General features: G+C 64.5%; 2 protein-coding genes across 5 annotated transcripts; both read right to left on the bottom strand.

The window, feature by feature from the left end:
• Positions 1–1,254: 1,254 nt before the first annotated feature.
• On the bottom strand, positions 1,255–4,566 carry CERS2 (ceramide synthase 2). Its single transcript, XM_075724302.1, has 10 exons — positions 4,346–4,566; positions 3,615–3,732; positions 3,385–3,503; positions 3,152–3,209; positions 3,003–3,053; positions 2,632–2,724; positions 2,312–2,440; positions 2,133–2,239; positions 1,867–2,020; positions 1,255–1,537 (listed from the first exon to the last, which is right to left on the bottom strand). The coding sequence occupies exons 1-10, from the start codon at positions 4,516–4,518 to the stop codon at positions 1,409–1,411; spliced, it is 1,131 nt and encodes a 376-aa protein (XP_075580417.1). The 5' UTR covers positions 4,519–4,566; the 3' UTR covers positions 1,255–1,408.
• A 3,102-nt stretch (positions 4,567–7,668) lies between these two features.
• On the bottom strand, positions 7,669–13,134 carry MINDY1 (MINDY lysine 48 deubiquitinase 1). Of its 4 annotated transcripts, XM_075724342.1 has the most exons (11): positions 12,804–13,134; positions 11,142–11,250; positions 10,323–10,929; positions 10,141–10,198; positions 9,976–10,040; positions 9,672–9,830; positions 8,739–8,841; positions 8,501–8,643; positions 8,215–8,406; positions 7,923–8,096; positions 7,669–7,749 (listed from the first exon to the last, which is right to left on the bottom strand). In XM_075724342.1, exons 3-11 carry the CDS (start codon positions 10,809–10,811, stop codon positions 7,669–7,671), a joined length of 1,464 nt encoding a protein of 487 aa, XP_075580457.1. In that variant the 5' UTR covers positions 10,812–10,929; positions 11,142–11,250; positions 12,804–13,134. The 4 variants fall into 4 exon arrangements, with proteins under 4 accessions (XP_075580457.1, XP_075580458.1, XP_075580459.1 ...); XM_075724343.1 differs by lacking the exons at positions 11,142–11,250; positions 12,804–13,134 and having other exon boundaries at positions 7,669–7,775; positions 7,952–8,096; positions 10,323–10,459; XM_075724344.1 differs by lacking the exons at positions 11,142–11,250; positions 12,804–13,134 and having other exon boundaries at positions 7,669–7,794; positions 7,974–8,096; positions 10,323–10,459.
• Positions 13,135–13,990: the final 856 nt, after the last annotated feature.

Raw genomic sequence — 13,990 nt, 5'->3', positions numbered from 1 at the left:
CACCTGAATGGCAGCTTTGTCGGCTGGCAGCAGGGCCAGGACTCCTCAGGCTGATTTTGAAGCCGTGGAAAGCTTGCGGGGAGCGGGGGGGGGGGGGGGGGGGGGGACGACACACGTAAAATCCCCAACAAAACTCCTCAAAGCCACCCACTTGCGGCACTGCCTCAGCCAACGGGGGCCATGCCAAAGCAGCCCCCCGCCATGGGCCAGGGCCGCTGCACCAGCCACAGAAGATGCCCAAGCCCTTTATCTTACATAGCGAAGTTTATTAGGTTTTTTTTTTTTTTTTTTTTAAACTTTTAATATATTTAACCTTCCATTTTTTTGTTTTTCTTAAAAAACAAAAACAAAAAACCAAAAAAAAAGAAAAACGAAACACATTTTGGTCTGACGTTGGCTAATGGTCCTCTTCCCCCACCCCTCCGCGCTGGGAGGTCTCGCCGCATCTCGGGTGGATGCAGGAGACGGAGCCAAGCCCGGCTCCTTCCCTCTTCCAAATAAATAGAAACCGAAAAAAAAAAAAATCCCACTCAGTTGCAAATTTGTCCTGTTACAGCTGGGGAAGGGACTGGGAGAGGCCACGGAGAGGGAGAGGCTCGAAACCCATTTACAGAAGAGAAATTAAACAGAAGAGAGATTAAACTCCTCCGCGAGACGCGAGTTGTGACTAAAGCCCGCAGCTTCCTTCCCCCCGCGTACTTCCATAGTGTCATCTCATCGTTCAGCCGCTGAACCACCCCGGCCTTCCTCCGCTCCTCCCTCCCAGGGCAGCGCAGCAAGGCCTGCGCCAGCTTTTTTCCATTTTTTCCACCGCCCTGGGTGCCACCAGCGAAGCCGGGGCAGGGAAGGGGCTGCTTTTTTTTTTTTTTTTTTTTTTTTTTGCCCCGGTAGTTGAAGAGGCACAGCTGGAGGACACGCTTCCCTCCGGCGAGGGGACGGTTGGGAAAAGGGGGAATAACGCAGCGCTGGAGCGCGGCGAGGGGCTGGAGCGGAGCTCTCCGGCCGCGGCCGACCCGAGGGCGCTGCGGGAAGGGGAAGCCGGCCTGGAGGGGACACTGGCGGGACCCGTCCTCGCTCTGCCTGTCCCGGGGCACCGCGGTGGATTAAGGCAGCAGGTGAAAGGCAGAAAAGGGCACCAACGGTGAGCGTGAGGTGGAGAAGCAGCGACCGCTGCCGCCCCCAGCGCCGCAGCCCCGCTCCGGAGGAGGCAACGGAGGCGGCCGGGGGCCGAGACGGGCTCTCCGGGGTCCCGCTTTGCTCCGCTGGAGCGGGAAGGGGAGAGGATGGAGGGGACGGGGACCTTGGCGCTACGCGAGGGTGGCATCGGTGGGATTTGACATCTCACAGGTTTGGCCTCCAGCCGGGCCCCCCAGCCGCCCCCGCCGGCACAGAGACGGGGCGAGGGCGCTCAGTCGGTTTTGCGGTGGTTGTTGTTGAGGACGGGGTGGCCGTTGGAGAGGGGCCCGTTCTTCGCCGCCTCCTCCTCCTCCTCCGAGTTGTCCGTCTCGTCACGGTCGCTCCTCTCGTCCTCCACCACCTGTGGGGGGGAGAGGAAAAGCGGGGGGCTCAGTCAGCGGCACCCTGTTTTCCTGCCGTGCCTCGGTTTCCCCCATCGCAACCACCGCGGTTTCCTCTCCACCCCAATCCCTCCCCGCCGAGGACTCGGGAAGTTGAGCGCAGTCTGGCTTCGCGGTGTCGGGGGTTCCGCCGCGAGCCCCCCCACCTCCACCGCGCTCCCGGCGCAGACCCGCGCCCTCCATCCACCCCCAAACCGCATCACCCGGGGCCGGACACAGCCCCTTGGCCCCGCAGCAGCGGCTCCCTGCGGGACCGGGAGCCCCGAGCCGTCCCCAGGCCCCCTCTTGCCTTTCCAGTTATGAACTTCTGGGCCATGCGGATGATGAGGTAGGCCCAGAAGATGTGCAGCGACTGCAGCACCATCATCATGAAGTTGAAGAAGTAGTAACCGAAGAAGGCGGGGTAGAGATCCAGCGGATAAACCACCGTGCAGTGCATGATCCTGCCGGGAGAAGCAGCTCCGTTACAGGCAGGGACGGGCAGCCCACCCCCCGCGGCCCCTCCCTGCCCCGTGTCTCAGTTTCCCCACTTGTTCACCAGCGACGGGCGCTCACCAAAAGGGCAGGATGACCAGGCGGGTGATGATGAAGACGGCGGCGAAGACGATGAAGATGTTGTTGCAGGTGTTTCTCCAGCCGGCGTAGTTAAACATCTTGGCGGACTGCGGGGGCAGAGGAGGGGGTCAGGCGGGGAGGGGCCGCGGGCCACGGCGGCGGGGCGGAGGGGGACGTACCTCCAGCAGATAGTCTGACGAGTCATGCAGGGCCATGATGAGCGTCCCCGCACGGATGTAGTTGGCGAACCAGGAGAAGCTGATGAGGATGATGGTGGCGACGTGGTGGATGATTTGCTCTTTGAAGTCCTGTGCCCAGGGAAGGGGGAGCCGGGGGTTACGGCAGCCGGGCTCCAGCCCCCCGCCGCCCCTCTCGTCTCCACGCTCCCCTCCGCGGCCCCAGATCCTCCCAGCCCACTGGTTCCGCCACGAGGGCAAAGAAAACCCCGTCCCCGCATCCGGCAGCCCCGTCGGCAGAGCGCCCCGCTGTCGCGGCCCACCTTGCGCTTGACGTCGGAGGCGATGCTGAAGAGCAGGGACCAGTAGAAGGAGAGCTCGATTATGTAGTACCAGTACTGGGAGGGCAGCATGCTCTGAAAGCCAAGAGACGGGCTGGGGGGGATCCTCCGCGTGCCCCAGGGGGGTTTGATCCCTTTCCGCAGGCACCAGCCAAACCCACGGGTCATCACGGGGACCCTTCCGCGCCCCACGGCGTGCAAACCCCTTCTCCGCGCAGCGGCCAAACCCGCGCGGGCACCGGAGAGATCCTGGAGAGACCCTCCCACGCCCCGCGGGGCTCCGGTTCCCATCTCTGATGGGGTGGGGCGAGGAAGGGCTGGGGGATGGCGATGGGATGGGCTTGGGCGCTCACCTGGATGGGGTATCCCTTCCACACCTCCCGGAGGTCGTAGAACCAGGGTTTCTGCGGGATGCAGGGAGGAGACAGAGGCAGAGAGGTGTTAGAGGGGGCTCAGGGGACCGACGGGACCGGGCGTGCGCAGGGTGGGGGCCGATACTTACATCCACTATGACAGCCATGCCAGCAATGAAAGCAATAAGGTAAAACGTGAATCGCCAACTGGAAAAAGGAAGCAGACGGTCCTCAGATGGGCACCGGGGCGAGGGAGGGAGAAGGATGGACCCACCGACCCCATATTCCGCCCTCCCGGGGCAGCTCCTGGCCGAGAGGAGCACCAGCCACGGCAGGGACGTGGCCCACAGGGTGACGGTGACACCGGGCGCGGGGGTCTTACCTGGCCTCCCTGAACTTCTTGAGCAAGCTGGGTCGGTCTTGGTTCCGGCGGCGACGAAACCAGCGTTCCACCTGCCGCACCGTGCAGCCGCTCTTCTTCGAGAGCATCTCCACGTCGGCCTGGGGGACAGCAGGGACGTCGCCGCGGGGCCCCGGTTCTGCCGCTCAGCCTCCCCCAGCCACGGCGAGGCCCTTTTGGGGACCCCCCCCCCCCCCCCGGCCTCCGCTCACCTGCTTGGGGTGTTTGGTGGTGGCAGCATAAAACTTCTCCAGCACGGCATTAGGGGCGGCTTTTAACCTGATCTTCTCCTTGACGTTCAGTAGCCCGGCCAGCGGCGTGGCCACGTACCTGGGGAAGGAGTAAGAGGCCCCAAAATGTCCCCGTTTCTGCGTCACCTGGCTGATGTGGCTCCATCAAAGCCACCCAGGGACCCACAGCCGCTCGGTGCCTCAGTTTCCCCGTCCCGCTACTGCTTCTCCAAGGTGGGTTTTACCACGGGGGAATCCCCCCGGTCCGTCTCTCATCCCAGGGTTGGGGAGCGGCCCCCCCACGAAGCGGCAGGGCCACATCCAGCCCGGCAAAGGGTGCCTCCCCCTTCTCCCGCCGTCCCAACAAAGCCCCGTCTGTTCCCGGCCTCGGCTCGCCATTGTTTGCCCAACAAATCGCTCCTTAAAACGCCAGGGCCTGCGGCCGACCGTGCCGCGATAAGGGCGGCGGAGGATGCACAAAGCCGAGTTTGTGCGGGGCCGCCGGGGGCAGGTCCCCGGCCCTAAATGTGGGCTGGGGCGGGAGGCGGGGGGCAAACTGCACCCCGGTAGCGGGACCCTTGGGGTGCCACAGCCACCCCGAGCTGGGCTGAGGTCAGGGTGACACGGTCAGGGGTTCATCACAGCATCGCACGCAGCCCCCGGGGCGCAGGGAGGGCTGGGTCAGGGTGTTCCACCCCAGGGAAGGGACTCACGTCTCAAAGAGGTGCCGGACGACGAGGAAGAGGAAGGCCAAGGGGAGGGTGATGTAGAGATCGGAGGCTTTGGCGTAGACTCGCCCATCCCGGTCCTCCAGGTCGGCCCAGGTGACGTTCTCCGGGAGCCAGAGCCGTTCCCACCAAAAATAGCTGTACAAGGTCTGAAACATGCTGGCGGGGGAAGGAAAAAAAAGAAAGGGAGCGGTGACGGGGGCTGGTCGGACCCCGGGCCCTGCTCGCGGCCGCTCCTGTCTCCCTCCGGCCGGTGCCGCCGGCTGCGATGCCCCGGCTGGACCCGTTGCCCGGCGAGGCCCCGGCCAAGCCACACGTCAGGGAGGGTCCGCGGGCCGGTGAAATCTCTGCCGTGCCACATGGAGCGGCCGGGCGCTCGGCTCCGGCGGAGAGGGACTTTGCTCCCTGCAGCGGAGAGCTCGGCGGGTGATGATTAACCGAGGCCGGCTCTCGCTTCCGATCCTTGGCACCGGCCAGGGGGAGGAACGGGGTTCCCGGTCCGGTTCTGCCGATGGCATCGCATGGGGACGGGCACAATCCCGGGATGGAGAGGAGCGGGGAAGCCCCCCCCCACCCCGCACCGTTTCTCCCCGGAGCGCCATGTCCATACCCCCGGCACGATCCCGGGCACGCAGCCCAGCGCCGGGAGCGAGGGGGAAACCGAGGCACGGAGCCCACCGCCACCCCTCAGCCGGGCAGCCGGACCCAGGCGGCCGCAGAGCGCGGGATTAGGGATTTGCCAGCGGCACAATGAGCACTTTTGTGCCTTAAAAAGGCGCCATGCGGCTCCCGCCGGGAACGGGGAGGAAGGCCGGTGCTGTCACCATCACGGCATGGGGAAGCCACCCCTGCCGCGGGGTCAGAGCATCCCGGCTTTTTTCCTTCCCCTCCACGCTAGCGCGGCTGGGCATCGGGCACGAGCCGGTTTTTCCCCCGCCCCGGGAGGCAAATCCTCAGTGCGGAGCAGGGATTTAGGCGAGGGACGAGCCGGCTTTACTCCGGGCGGGGGGAAAGAGGAACCACCGGGGCCGGTTTCACAAGCCGAAGTGGGAGCGTGCCCCGATTCCCGCTTAACCGTGCCGGCGGTGCCGCAAACGGGACGCGGGCAGGTAACGGGCAGGGCAGGCAGCCGGTGCGTGGGAGGACTTGGGGTGAGGCCCGGGTCAGGGCCGGCGGCGGCTTCTCCCCCGGGGGAACCGGGGCCGCCGGGGCCCAGCTGATGTCCCGGGGGTGGAGGGGAGGCGGAACGGGGGCCGCCGAGCGCGGGGTGGGGGGCCGGTACCGTCGGCTGGGCCCCTCCGAGGCGATTTGAGGCGCGATCCTGCTGGAAAGTGAAAAAAAATCCTGAAATTTTTAGGTTCTGGAGGAAAAATCGGGAGAGGGAGCATCGCTGGGCATTGAATCCCGGTCGGGGCCCTGCACCGGGCGCTGCCCCCGGCCCCGCTTGGGGAGCACCGGGCTGGGGGGAGGCGGCGGAGGAAGGAGCCGGCCCGGGGGGGCCACACCCCAGCCCGGCGGGGCCGGAGGCCGGGCCCGGAGCCTCGCAGCGGGCCTGGGGGGGGGGGGGGGCACCGCCTCCCTCCGGCCCCGGCCCCGCCCGGAGGAGCCCGGGGAGGGGATGGGGGGGGGGCGCTGGGCCCCGGGGCCGACACCCCCCGCTCCCGGCCCGCCGCAGGCCCGGGGCTGAGGGCGCTGAGGGGAGCGGGCACCCGCCCGCCGCGGCCCGGCCCGAGCCGCCGCCCCGACCCTCCCGTAGCGGGCCCGGCGCTGCCCGGTGGCGACCGGAGGCCCCGACCCCTTCGCCCCCTCCTCGCCCTCCCCCCCCCTCCCGGCCCCACTCACGCGCTGCCGCCGCCGCCGCCTCGCGCCGCCGCTCGCCCCCCGCCCCCCCCCCGCCCCGCGCGCGCCGCCGCCGCCGCCCGCCCCGCGCCAGGCAGCGGGCGCGAGTGACGTCACCGCCAACGCCGAGGGCCCGGAGGGGAGCGGGGCCCGCCGAGGGGGCGGGGCGCCCAGGCCTGAGCAATCGAGCGCCGGGACGGCGAGCGGCGCAGGGGCCGGGGGGGGGGGGGCGAGCGCACCCCGCGCCCGCTCTATACGTCCGGTACCTATAGGCGCCGCGTGCGCCCGCCGCCCGCGCCCTGGGCTCACCCCTATACGGCCCCGTTTGCCCCCTGTACGTAGCCACGCGCTCAGCCCTGACGCACCCCCCGTGCCCCCTACACGCGCCCCCCACGCCCGGCCCTATAGGCGCCCCGCTCTCCCCTATACCCCCCCATAGGCGCCTCCCTGCACCCCAACCCCCCCGGGCACCCCCCGGGCACCCCCCCGGGCACCCCCCATGCACCCCCCGGGCCCTATGTGCCCCCATAGACGCTCCGATGCGCTCCATACACCCCCCCATAGATCCCGCTCACCCCCATACCCCCCCCGGCGCTGGCGGTGGTCCCGGTGCGGGGCGCCCCCTGCCGGCCGCGCCGCGCCACTGCACCCCACGGGGGGGCCCCCCCCAACCCCCGTGTCCGTGGGGGGGGAGGGTCCCGACACCCCGATCCCCCCCCAACCCCCGTGTCCGTGGGGGGCGGAGTGTCCCGACACCCCGATCCCCCCAAACTCCGCGTGTCCGTGGGGGGCGGAGGGTCCCGACACCCCGATCCCCCCAAACTCCGCGTGTCCGTGGGGGGTGGAGGGTCCCGACACCCCGATCCCCCCCAACCCCCGTGTCCGTGGGGGGCGGAGGGTCCCGACACCCCGATCCCCCCAAACTCCGCGTGTCCGTGGGGGGTGGAGGGTCCCGACACCCCGATCCCCCCCAACCCCCGTGTCCGTGGGGGGCGGAGGGTCCCACTGGTGTCAGACGGCCGGACACGCGTGCACGGGGACAAGTCCTTTATTTGCCAAGGGCTAAGGCCACGTTTCGGACACAGGAGCGCGTGTCCCTCCCGGGGGTGCGTGTCTGTGTCCCCCCCCAAGACGCGTGTCCCCCCACGTCTCGGAGCAAGGACCGAGGGTTGGGACCCCCCTGGGTGGGACCCCCCCCGCCCCGGGTGGGAGCCACCCGTGTTAAGGCCACTGGAAAGATTTGGGTGGTCCCGGCAGTGGGTAAGGAAGGACACCCCCCCCCCCCGTGTGTGTGTCCCCACTCCTGTCCCCAAGGACCCCCGCGGGGTCTCCCCGGAGGACAGATGCGAGCGGGGAGTCGGGGGGCTCCGGGCGCAGGGACCCGGCACAGCTGGGAGCCGGTGGGGCCACGGCCGGGGGTGCAGCAGGACCCCCACGGGTGCCCCCCCCGAGGGGCTGGGCCTGGGGTGCTATAGGAGGGTGCAGTCCAAGTCCGGCTTCTGCCGCTGCCTCCGCTCTCCGGCCGGCCGACCGCCTGGCTGCGCGCGGCCCTGTGGGCACAGGAAGGGCGCTGGGGTGCGGGGGGGCCGCGCAGAGACCCCCCCAGCATCGTGGGGGGGCAGAGCCCACCCCCCAGACCCAGCCGGTGGGGGCAGAGCAGGGGGGCGAGGGAGTGAAGCACCCGCACCCCGCGCTGCAGTCCCGGGAGGGTGTACCCGGTTACCTGCACTGGGACCTGCTGCTGCCGCTGCTGCTGCCGCTGCTGCTGCTGCTGCTGCTGCTGCTGATGATGATGATGATACTCTTCCTGCTGCAGCTGGCGAGCGAGCTCCAGGTCACTGAGCGCGGAGAGGTCCTGCCCCTGCTGCTGCTGCAGGGACAGGGCGATCATGTAATCCTGGGGAGGGGGTAGAGAAAGAGAGGGGGTGCTCAGCACAGCCGACCCAAACCCTGCAGCGTCCCCCGGCGCTGGGACGGGGCTCAGGCGTCCCCTGCCGCCACCGCTTGTCCCCTACCTGGTCCACTTGTCTCTGCTGGAGCCGGTGATCTGGGGGGGCTGCGGCAGCCCCCTCCTTGCCCGGAGCGTGGCTGAGATGAAAATCGGTGTCACAGAAGCAGCTGTCTCCATCCACGTTGTGGAGGCTCTCCCAGACCACCCTCTCCTCCTGCAGGAAGCCCTGGTCCGTCACCAGCAGGTAGAGGTGGCCCTGGAGAGCGTGGAGAGGGGACAGTCGGCCCCGGCCAGCGTTGGCGGGGGGCTCGCTGGCTTGAAGGAAGCCGGGGCAGGGGCTGGAACCGCACCTTGTGCTTTATCATGGTGCTGAAGTGGTTGTTGCGGAAGAAGACGCTGAGTTCGCCTTCCCTGACAGCGGCCGTGAGCTCGCACAGCCCGTGGTAGGTCAGCTGGGAGGCCGTGGACTCCAGGAACTGCTCCGCCACCAGCCCTGGGGCGAGAGCGGGGTGGGAGCGGGGCCAGGGCATCGAGCCTCGCCCCGGGGAGCCTGGGGAGCGGGCGGCTGGGCGGCGGGGGGGCCGTTACCTTCGCTCACCAGGCTGGAGTCGCTGGCTTGTTTGCAGGTGATGATCTTCTCCACCAGCTGGTTGTAGCTCAGCTTGCCCACGGCTTGCACCACCTCCGGGCTCTGCAGGGAGGGGAAGGGACGGGGTGGGTGAGCACCCGGGCAGCAGGGACCTGCCCCGCTGCAGCCCAGGGCAGGGGAAGGATGGTCTGAACCTTCCCCAACCAGCTGGACCCCACCGCTCCATCACGGGGACCTCCAAGAAGCTGAGCTGGTGGCTTCCATCGTAGGAAGGACCCATGGTGGAAGGCTCTGGGTTGGAAGGGACCTTCAAAGATCATCCAGACCCCCCCTTTGCCATGGGCAGGGACATCTTCCACTAGTTCAGGTTGCTCAAAGCCCCATCCATAGCATCACGGAAGGGTTTGGGTTGGAAGGGACCTTCCCAGATCATCCAGACCCCCCCTTTGCCATGGGCAGGGACATCTTTGTGTTCAAAAAACGGGTAGATGTGGCACTTCAGGACGTGGTTTAGTCCAGTCTACCCTTGATTGGCTTAGAGCAGATTTGGTAGTGTAGGTTAATGGTTGGACTGGATGATCTTAAAGGTCTTTTCCAACCTAAACGATTCTATGATTCTATGATTCTATGATCTTCCACTAGTTCAGGTTGCTCAAAGCCCCATCCGTAGCATCACGGAAGGGTTTGGGTTGGAAGGGACCTTCCAAGATCTTCTAGTCCAACCTCCTGCCGCGCGCAGGGTCATGTTTTGCCAGATCAGGTTGCTCAAAGCCCCGTCCAACCTGACCTTGAACACTTCCAATGATGGGGCATCCACAGCTTCTCTGGGCAACCTGTTCCAGTGTCTCACCAGCCCTCGGATCATTCCCTTGCGTCCCTGGAGCCACGCAAGCCACCGGCCAGGCGGCAGGACAGCCGCGGGGCCAGCTCACCTGGGGGTCCACCAGCCAGCCGTGGTAGAGTGGGACGTTGAGGAGGTCGAAGACGATGCACTCGGGCGTGTACTCGAAGTCCGAGACACCCGTGAACCGCACGTTGACGTCCAGCCCCGTCGAGAGCTTGGGGAGGACCGTCATGGTGTCGTTGATGTTCTGGGGAGGGGGAAGAAACAAGGGGGGGCTTGCTCGGGAAGTGGGTGGGCACCCCAAGTCTTGCAGCCCAAGGCCACCGGCGGTCTGAGACGGGGTGGGGGGGGATCAATTTTTGGGCTGGGTGACGCGCGGCCTCGCTCCTCACCTGCTGGAAGTTGAGCTGCAGCCCTTCCGACGGCTCCCGGGGTTGGGTGGACAAGATGCAATCCCCTGCAAGGCAGCGCCGTCAGCCGCCGGCGAGCCGGTTAAGCACGGCACGCCGCCGTGCCGGCAGCGGGGCGGGGGGTGACGGGGTCCCCGGGGAGCTCACCCAAATGCGCCATCAGCTCCTCGGCCGTGACCACCTCCTTCTGCGGCGGCAGCTTCACCTGGAAGCACCGAAAGGCTGGGGACTGTCCCCCGGCCCCTTCCCCTTGCGATCCGGGGGGGAGCCGAGCCCGATCCCCCCCTCGCCAGCCCCCCCAAATCCCATCCCCCCCGCACCCCGCTTGCCTTCCACTGCAAGAAGAGGATGTTCATGATGGCCAGGAGCGGGCAGGGCCCGTTCTCGCTCTGCATGATGATGGGCGTCCGCTCGCCTTTCCAGGTGATCCACTTCACGCAATAAAAATCCGCCTCTGCTTCCCGACCGGGGGTCTGGGCTTGGGGGGGCTCAGCCGGTAAGCCCACCGCCCTGGCACCCGGGCTGGGGGCAGCCGGCAGGGACCCTCCACCCTCCACGGGCTGCTTCTCCTGAGCACCTTCCCCCGGGCGCTCAGCGGAGCGGAGATGTGGGGCGCAGCCCAGCTGCCCCACGCCGGGGCCGGAAGGCGCGTCCACCTCCCCGCCGCGCGGCACGGCGGCTTGCCCGGCGAGTGCCGGGCTCTCCCGGCCGCCAGCCGGCATTTCTTCCCCACCGACGGCCTCCTCCGGGAGCTGGCGGGTCCCTTCGCCGCTGGAAGGGGCCGGGATCATCCCTTCCTGCTCCGTCGGCTGCTCCATGGGAGCGGGACCCTCACCGCGGCCTCCTGCCTTGAGCGGGTCCGGATCAGGCCCCTGGGAACGCTCCGGGTCCCTCCAGGAACAGCCACATCCCAAAACTCTTGCTTAGAAGGTAAAACTTGGGTATTTCAAGAAAACAAAATATATATTAGTCCAATTTGTTTACCAGGTATAGCTCGTTTACCTTAGATTTTTTTTCTCCCCCATCCCTTTACGTTCACTTAAATAACGAAAAATAAAATGTTGGCTGCTCGCGCCTCCAAATCGCCGTTAAAAAAATTATTTATCTGCCTCCCGTTTGCAAGGAAAGAGGGAAAATCCCAAACCGACCTGGGAGGAATTGAGGGGTTCGATGGAGCCAAAGCGGCTCGGAGGAAAGGTCGGAGTCCTGCGCTTCCGCCGGGGTTTTTCCTGCAAACTCAGCCCGGCGAAGATGCTCCTGCGGAGAGATTTGGGAAATTTGGCTTTTAAATAGTCAAAAGATTTGGGAAATTTGGCTTTGAAATAGTCAAGAGATGTGGAAACTTTGGCTTTGAAATATTCCGAGCTGTTCCCGTCTTTTTTAGGGCCCGAGTGGAGAGGTCTTGGGGGGAAAAGAAAGGGGACAGTGCCCGAAGGTAACCGTCTATGCATTTATTAATAATAAATATTAAGTATATAATATAAACGATATAATATATTAAATATATAATATAAACTATATAATATATTACATATATAATCTTTATTATATAATATATTAAATATTAAAAATATTGTTTTATTAATAATAAATAGTGCAGAGATCAATAGATAAAATAAATATTCTCAAGAGATAAGTAGATATACAGATAAATAAAACAATAGTATTAGTAAATATATCAACAGTATTAGTAAATAAAAGAATATTCTTGATAGACAGGTAGGTAGATAGGGAGATAAAACAATACTCTTAATAAATAAACCCATCAATAAACAAATGCTCTTTATAAATCAATAGCACGGAAATCAATGTTCTCGACGGAGAGGTAAATAGCTGTATAGGTAAGTAAAGAAATAAATAGGTTGATTAACTAAAGAAATAATTAACAAATGTCCTTGATAGACAGGTAAGTAGATCAATAAATAAATATTCTTAATAACTAAATATCTTTATAAATAAATAAAATTTTAAGAAGTAAAATAATATGAAATGAAATGAAATGAAATAAAATGAAATAAAATAAAATAAAATAAAATAAAATAAAATAAAATAAAATAAAATAAAATAAAATAAAATATTCTTTAAAGAAGCAGCACAACCGGAGGCCGGCGGTGTGGCTGTGGAGGAGCGGGCACTGCCTCCCCAACCCGGTGCCCGGTGCCCGGTGCCCAATGCCCGATGCCCAATGCCCGGTGCCCGATGCCCAATGCCCGGTGCCCGATGCCCGGTGCCCAATGCCCGATGCCCGGTGCCCAATGCCCGGTGCCCGATGCCCAATGCCCGGTGCCCGATGCCCGGTGCCCAATGCCCGATGCCCGGTGCCCAATGCCCGGTGCCCGATGCCCGGTGCCCAATGCCCGATGCCCAATGCCCGATGCCCAATGCCCGGTGCCCGGTGCCCAATGCCCGGTGCCCGATGCCCAGTGCCCAATGCCCGGTGCCCGGTGCCCGGTGCCCGATGCCCGGTGCCCAATGCCCAAGCCGCGGCAGCCGCTCCCGCCACAGCGGCCCCACCAGAAGCCGGGTCGGCGTCCGGCGAGGCTCCGGGAGCCGGCAAAACCGGCTGGGTGCCGCCCTGCCTCAGTTTCCCCAGCCGGCACCGGGAGCAAGGCTGAGCATCGGCCGCCGGGCCCACGGCGGGGCTGGGGGTCACCCCCGGGCCCCCCACCCGACCCCGGCTGTCCCCAAAACGCCGCCGGCGCTCCCACGACCCCGGCGTCGCCTCGGCCCGCGCCCACCCATCGCGGCAGCACCGGGGCAGGGGGATCACCCACCCCCGGCGCCCCCCGCGCCCCCCGCCCCGCGCTTACCGTGCGGCCCGTTTGCTGCCGTCGCTCCCCCGCTCCCTCCTTTTCCTCCTTTTTCCTTCTTTCTTCCTTCCTTTTTCCTCCTTTTTCTTTCTTTTTTCCTTCTTTTTTCCTCCCTTTTCCTCTCGTTTCCTTCTTTAGTCCTCCTTTTTCTTCCTTTTTCTTCTTTTTGTCTCCTTTTCCTTCTTTTTCCTCCTTTTTTCCTCCTTTTTCCTCCTTTTTTTCCTCCTTTTCCCTCCTTTTTTCCTCCTTTTCCTTCTTTATCCCTCCTTCTTTCCTCCTCTTTCCCTCTTTTTTCTTCCTTTTCCTTCTTTATCCCTCCTTTTTTCCTTCTTTATCCCTCTTTTTTTCCTTCTTTATCCCTCCTTTTTTCCTCCTTTTCCCCCCTTCTCCCCTCTTTTTCCCTCCTCCCTTCTTCCCCCCCCTTCTCCCTTCTTTCCCCCCCCTCCTCCCTTCCTTTTCCCTTCTCCCTTCCTTCTTTAGTCCTCCTTTTCCCCTCCTTTTCGCCCCGTTTCCCCTCCTTTTCCCCTCCTTTTCGCCCCGTTTCCCCTGCGTTTCCCCTTCTCCGCTCTCGCCCCGCCGGCCAGAGGCCTGCTCGCCGCCGCCGAGCCCCGCGCTCCGGCTCTCCGCCGGGAAGGCGGCTTGGATTTACGCCCGAGGAGGACGGGCAGGAGGGGTGGGGAGGGCAGGCAGCTGCCTGCAACGCCACCCCACCGGTTCCGCACCCGCCGAGGCGTCGGGGCGAGGCCCGGCCACCGGCCCCACCGAAAGGCGCCCATTTGCCGCCTCCTTCCCCGTTTCGAGGCCCGGTGCGGGGCAGGAGGACGGGGCGGTGGGCGCCTCGCGATTTCACGGGTGGGCCCGCTGCGTACGGGGCTCCCGGTTAACCGGTCACCAGTAACCGGTCACCAGTAACCGGTCACTGGGAACCAGTCACCAGTAACCAGTCACCCGTCGCCAGTCGCTGGTCAGGACGGGGCGACGCCATCCTGGGGTGTAATAAAGTGGGGGGGGGGGGCGAGGCCCATCTGGGGGGGCCTGGGGGGCCAGGCCCGGCCTGGGGGGGCTCTGGGTGCCGAGGGGGTTTGGGGGCTCTGGGGGTGTTGGGGGGGGGGTCGGGGCTGTCACCCCCCCATCACCCCCCAGCCCCGCCCCCTTCCCGGCAGCCCGCGCGGCAGGCACGTCCCGAG

The sequence above is a fragment of the Pelecanus crispus genome, chromosome 22 (genome assembly GCF_030463565.1).
Source record: "Pelecanus crispus isolate bPelCri1 chromosome 22, bPelCri1.pri, whole genome shotgun sequence".
NCBI lineage: Eukaryota > Metazoa > Chordata > Aves > Pelecaniformes > Pelecanidae > Pelecanus > Pelecanus crispus.
Note: the sequence above shows the minus strand (reverse complement) of the source record. Positions and strands in the feature narration are given on the sequence as shown.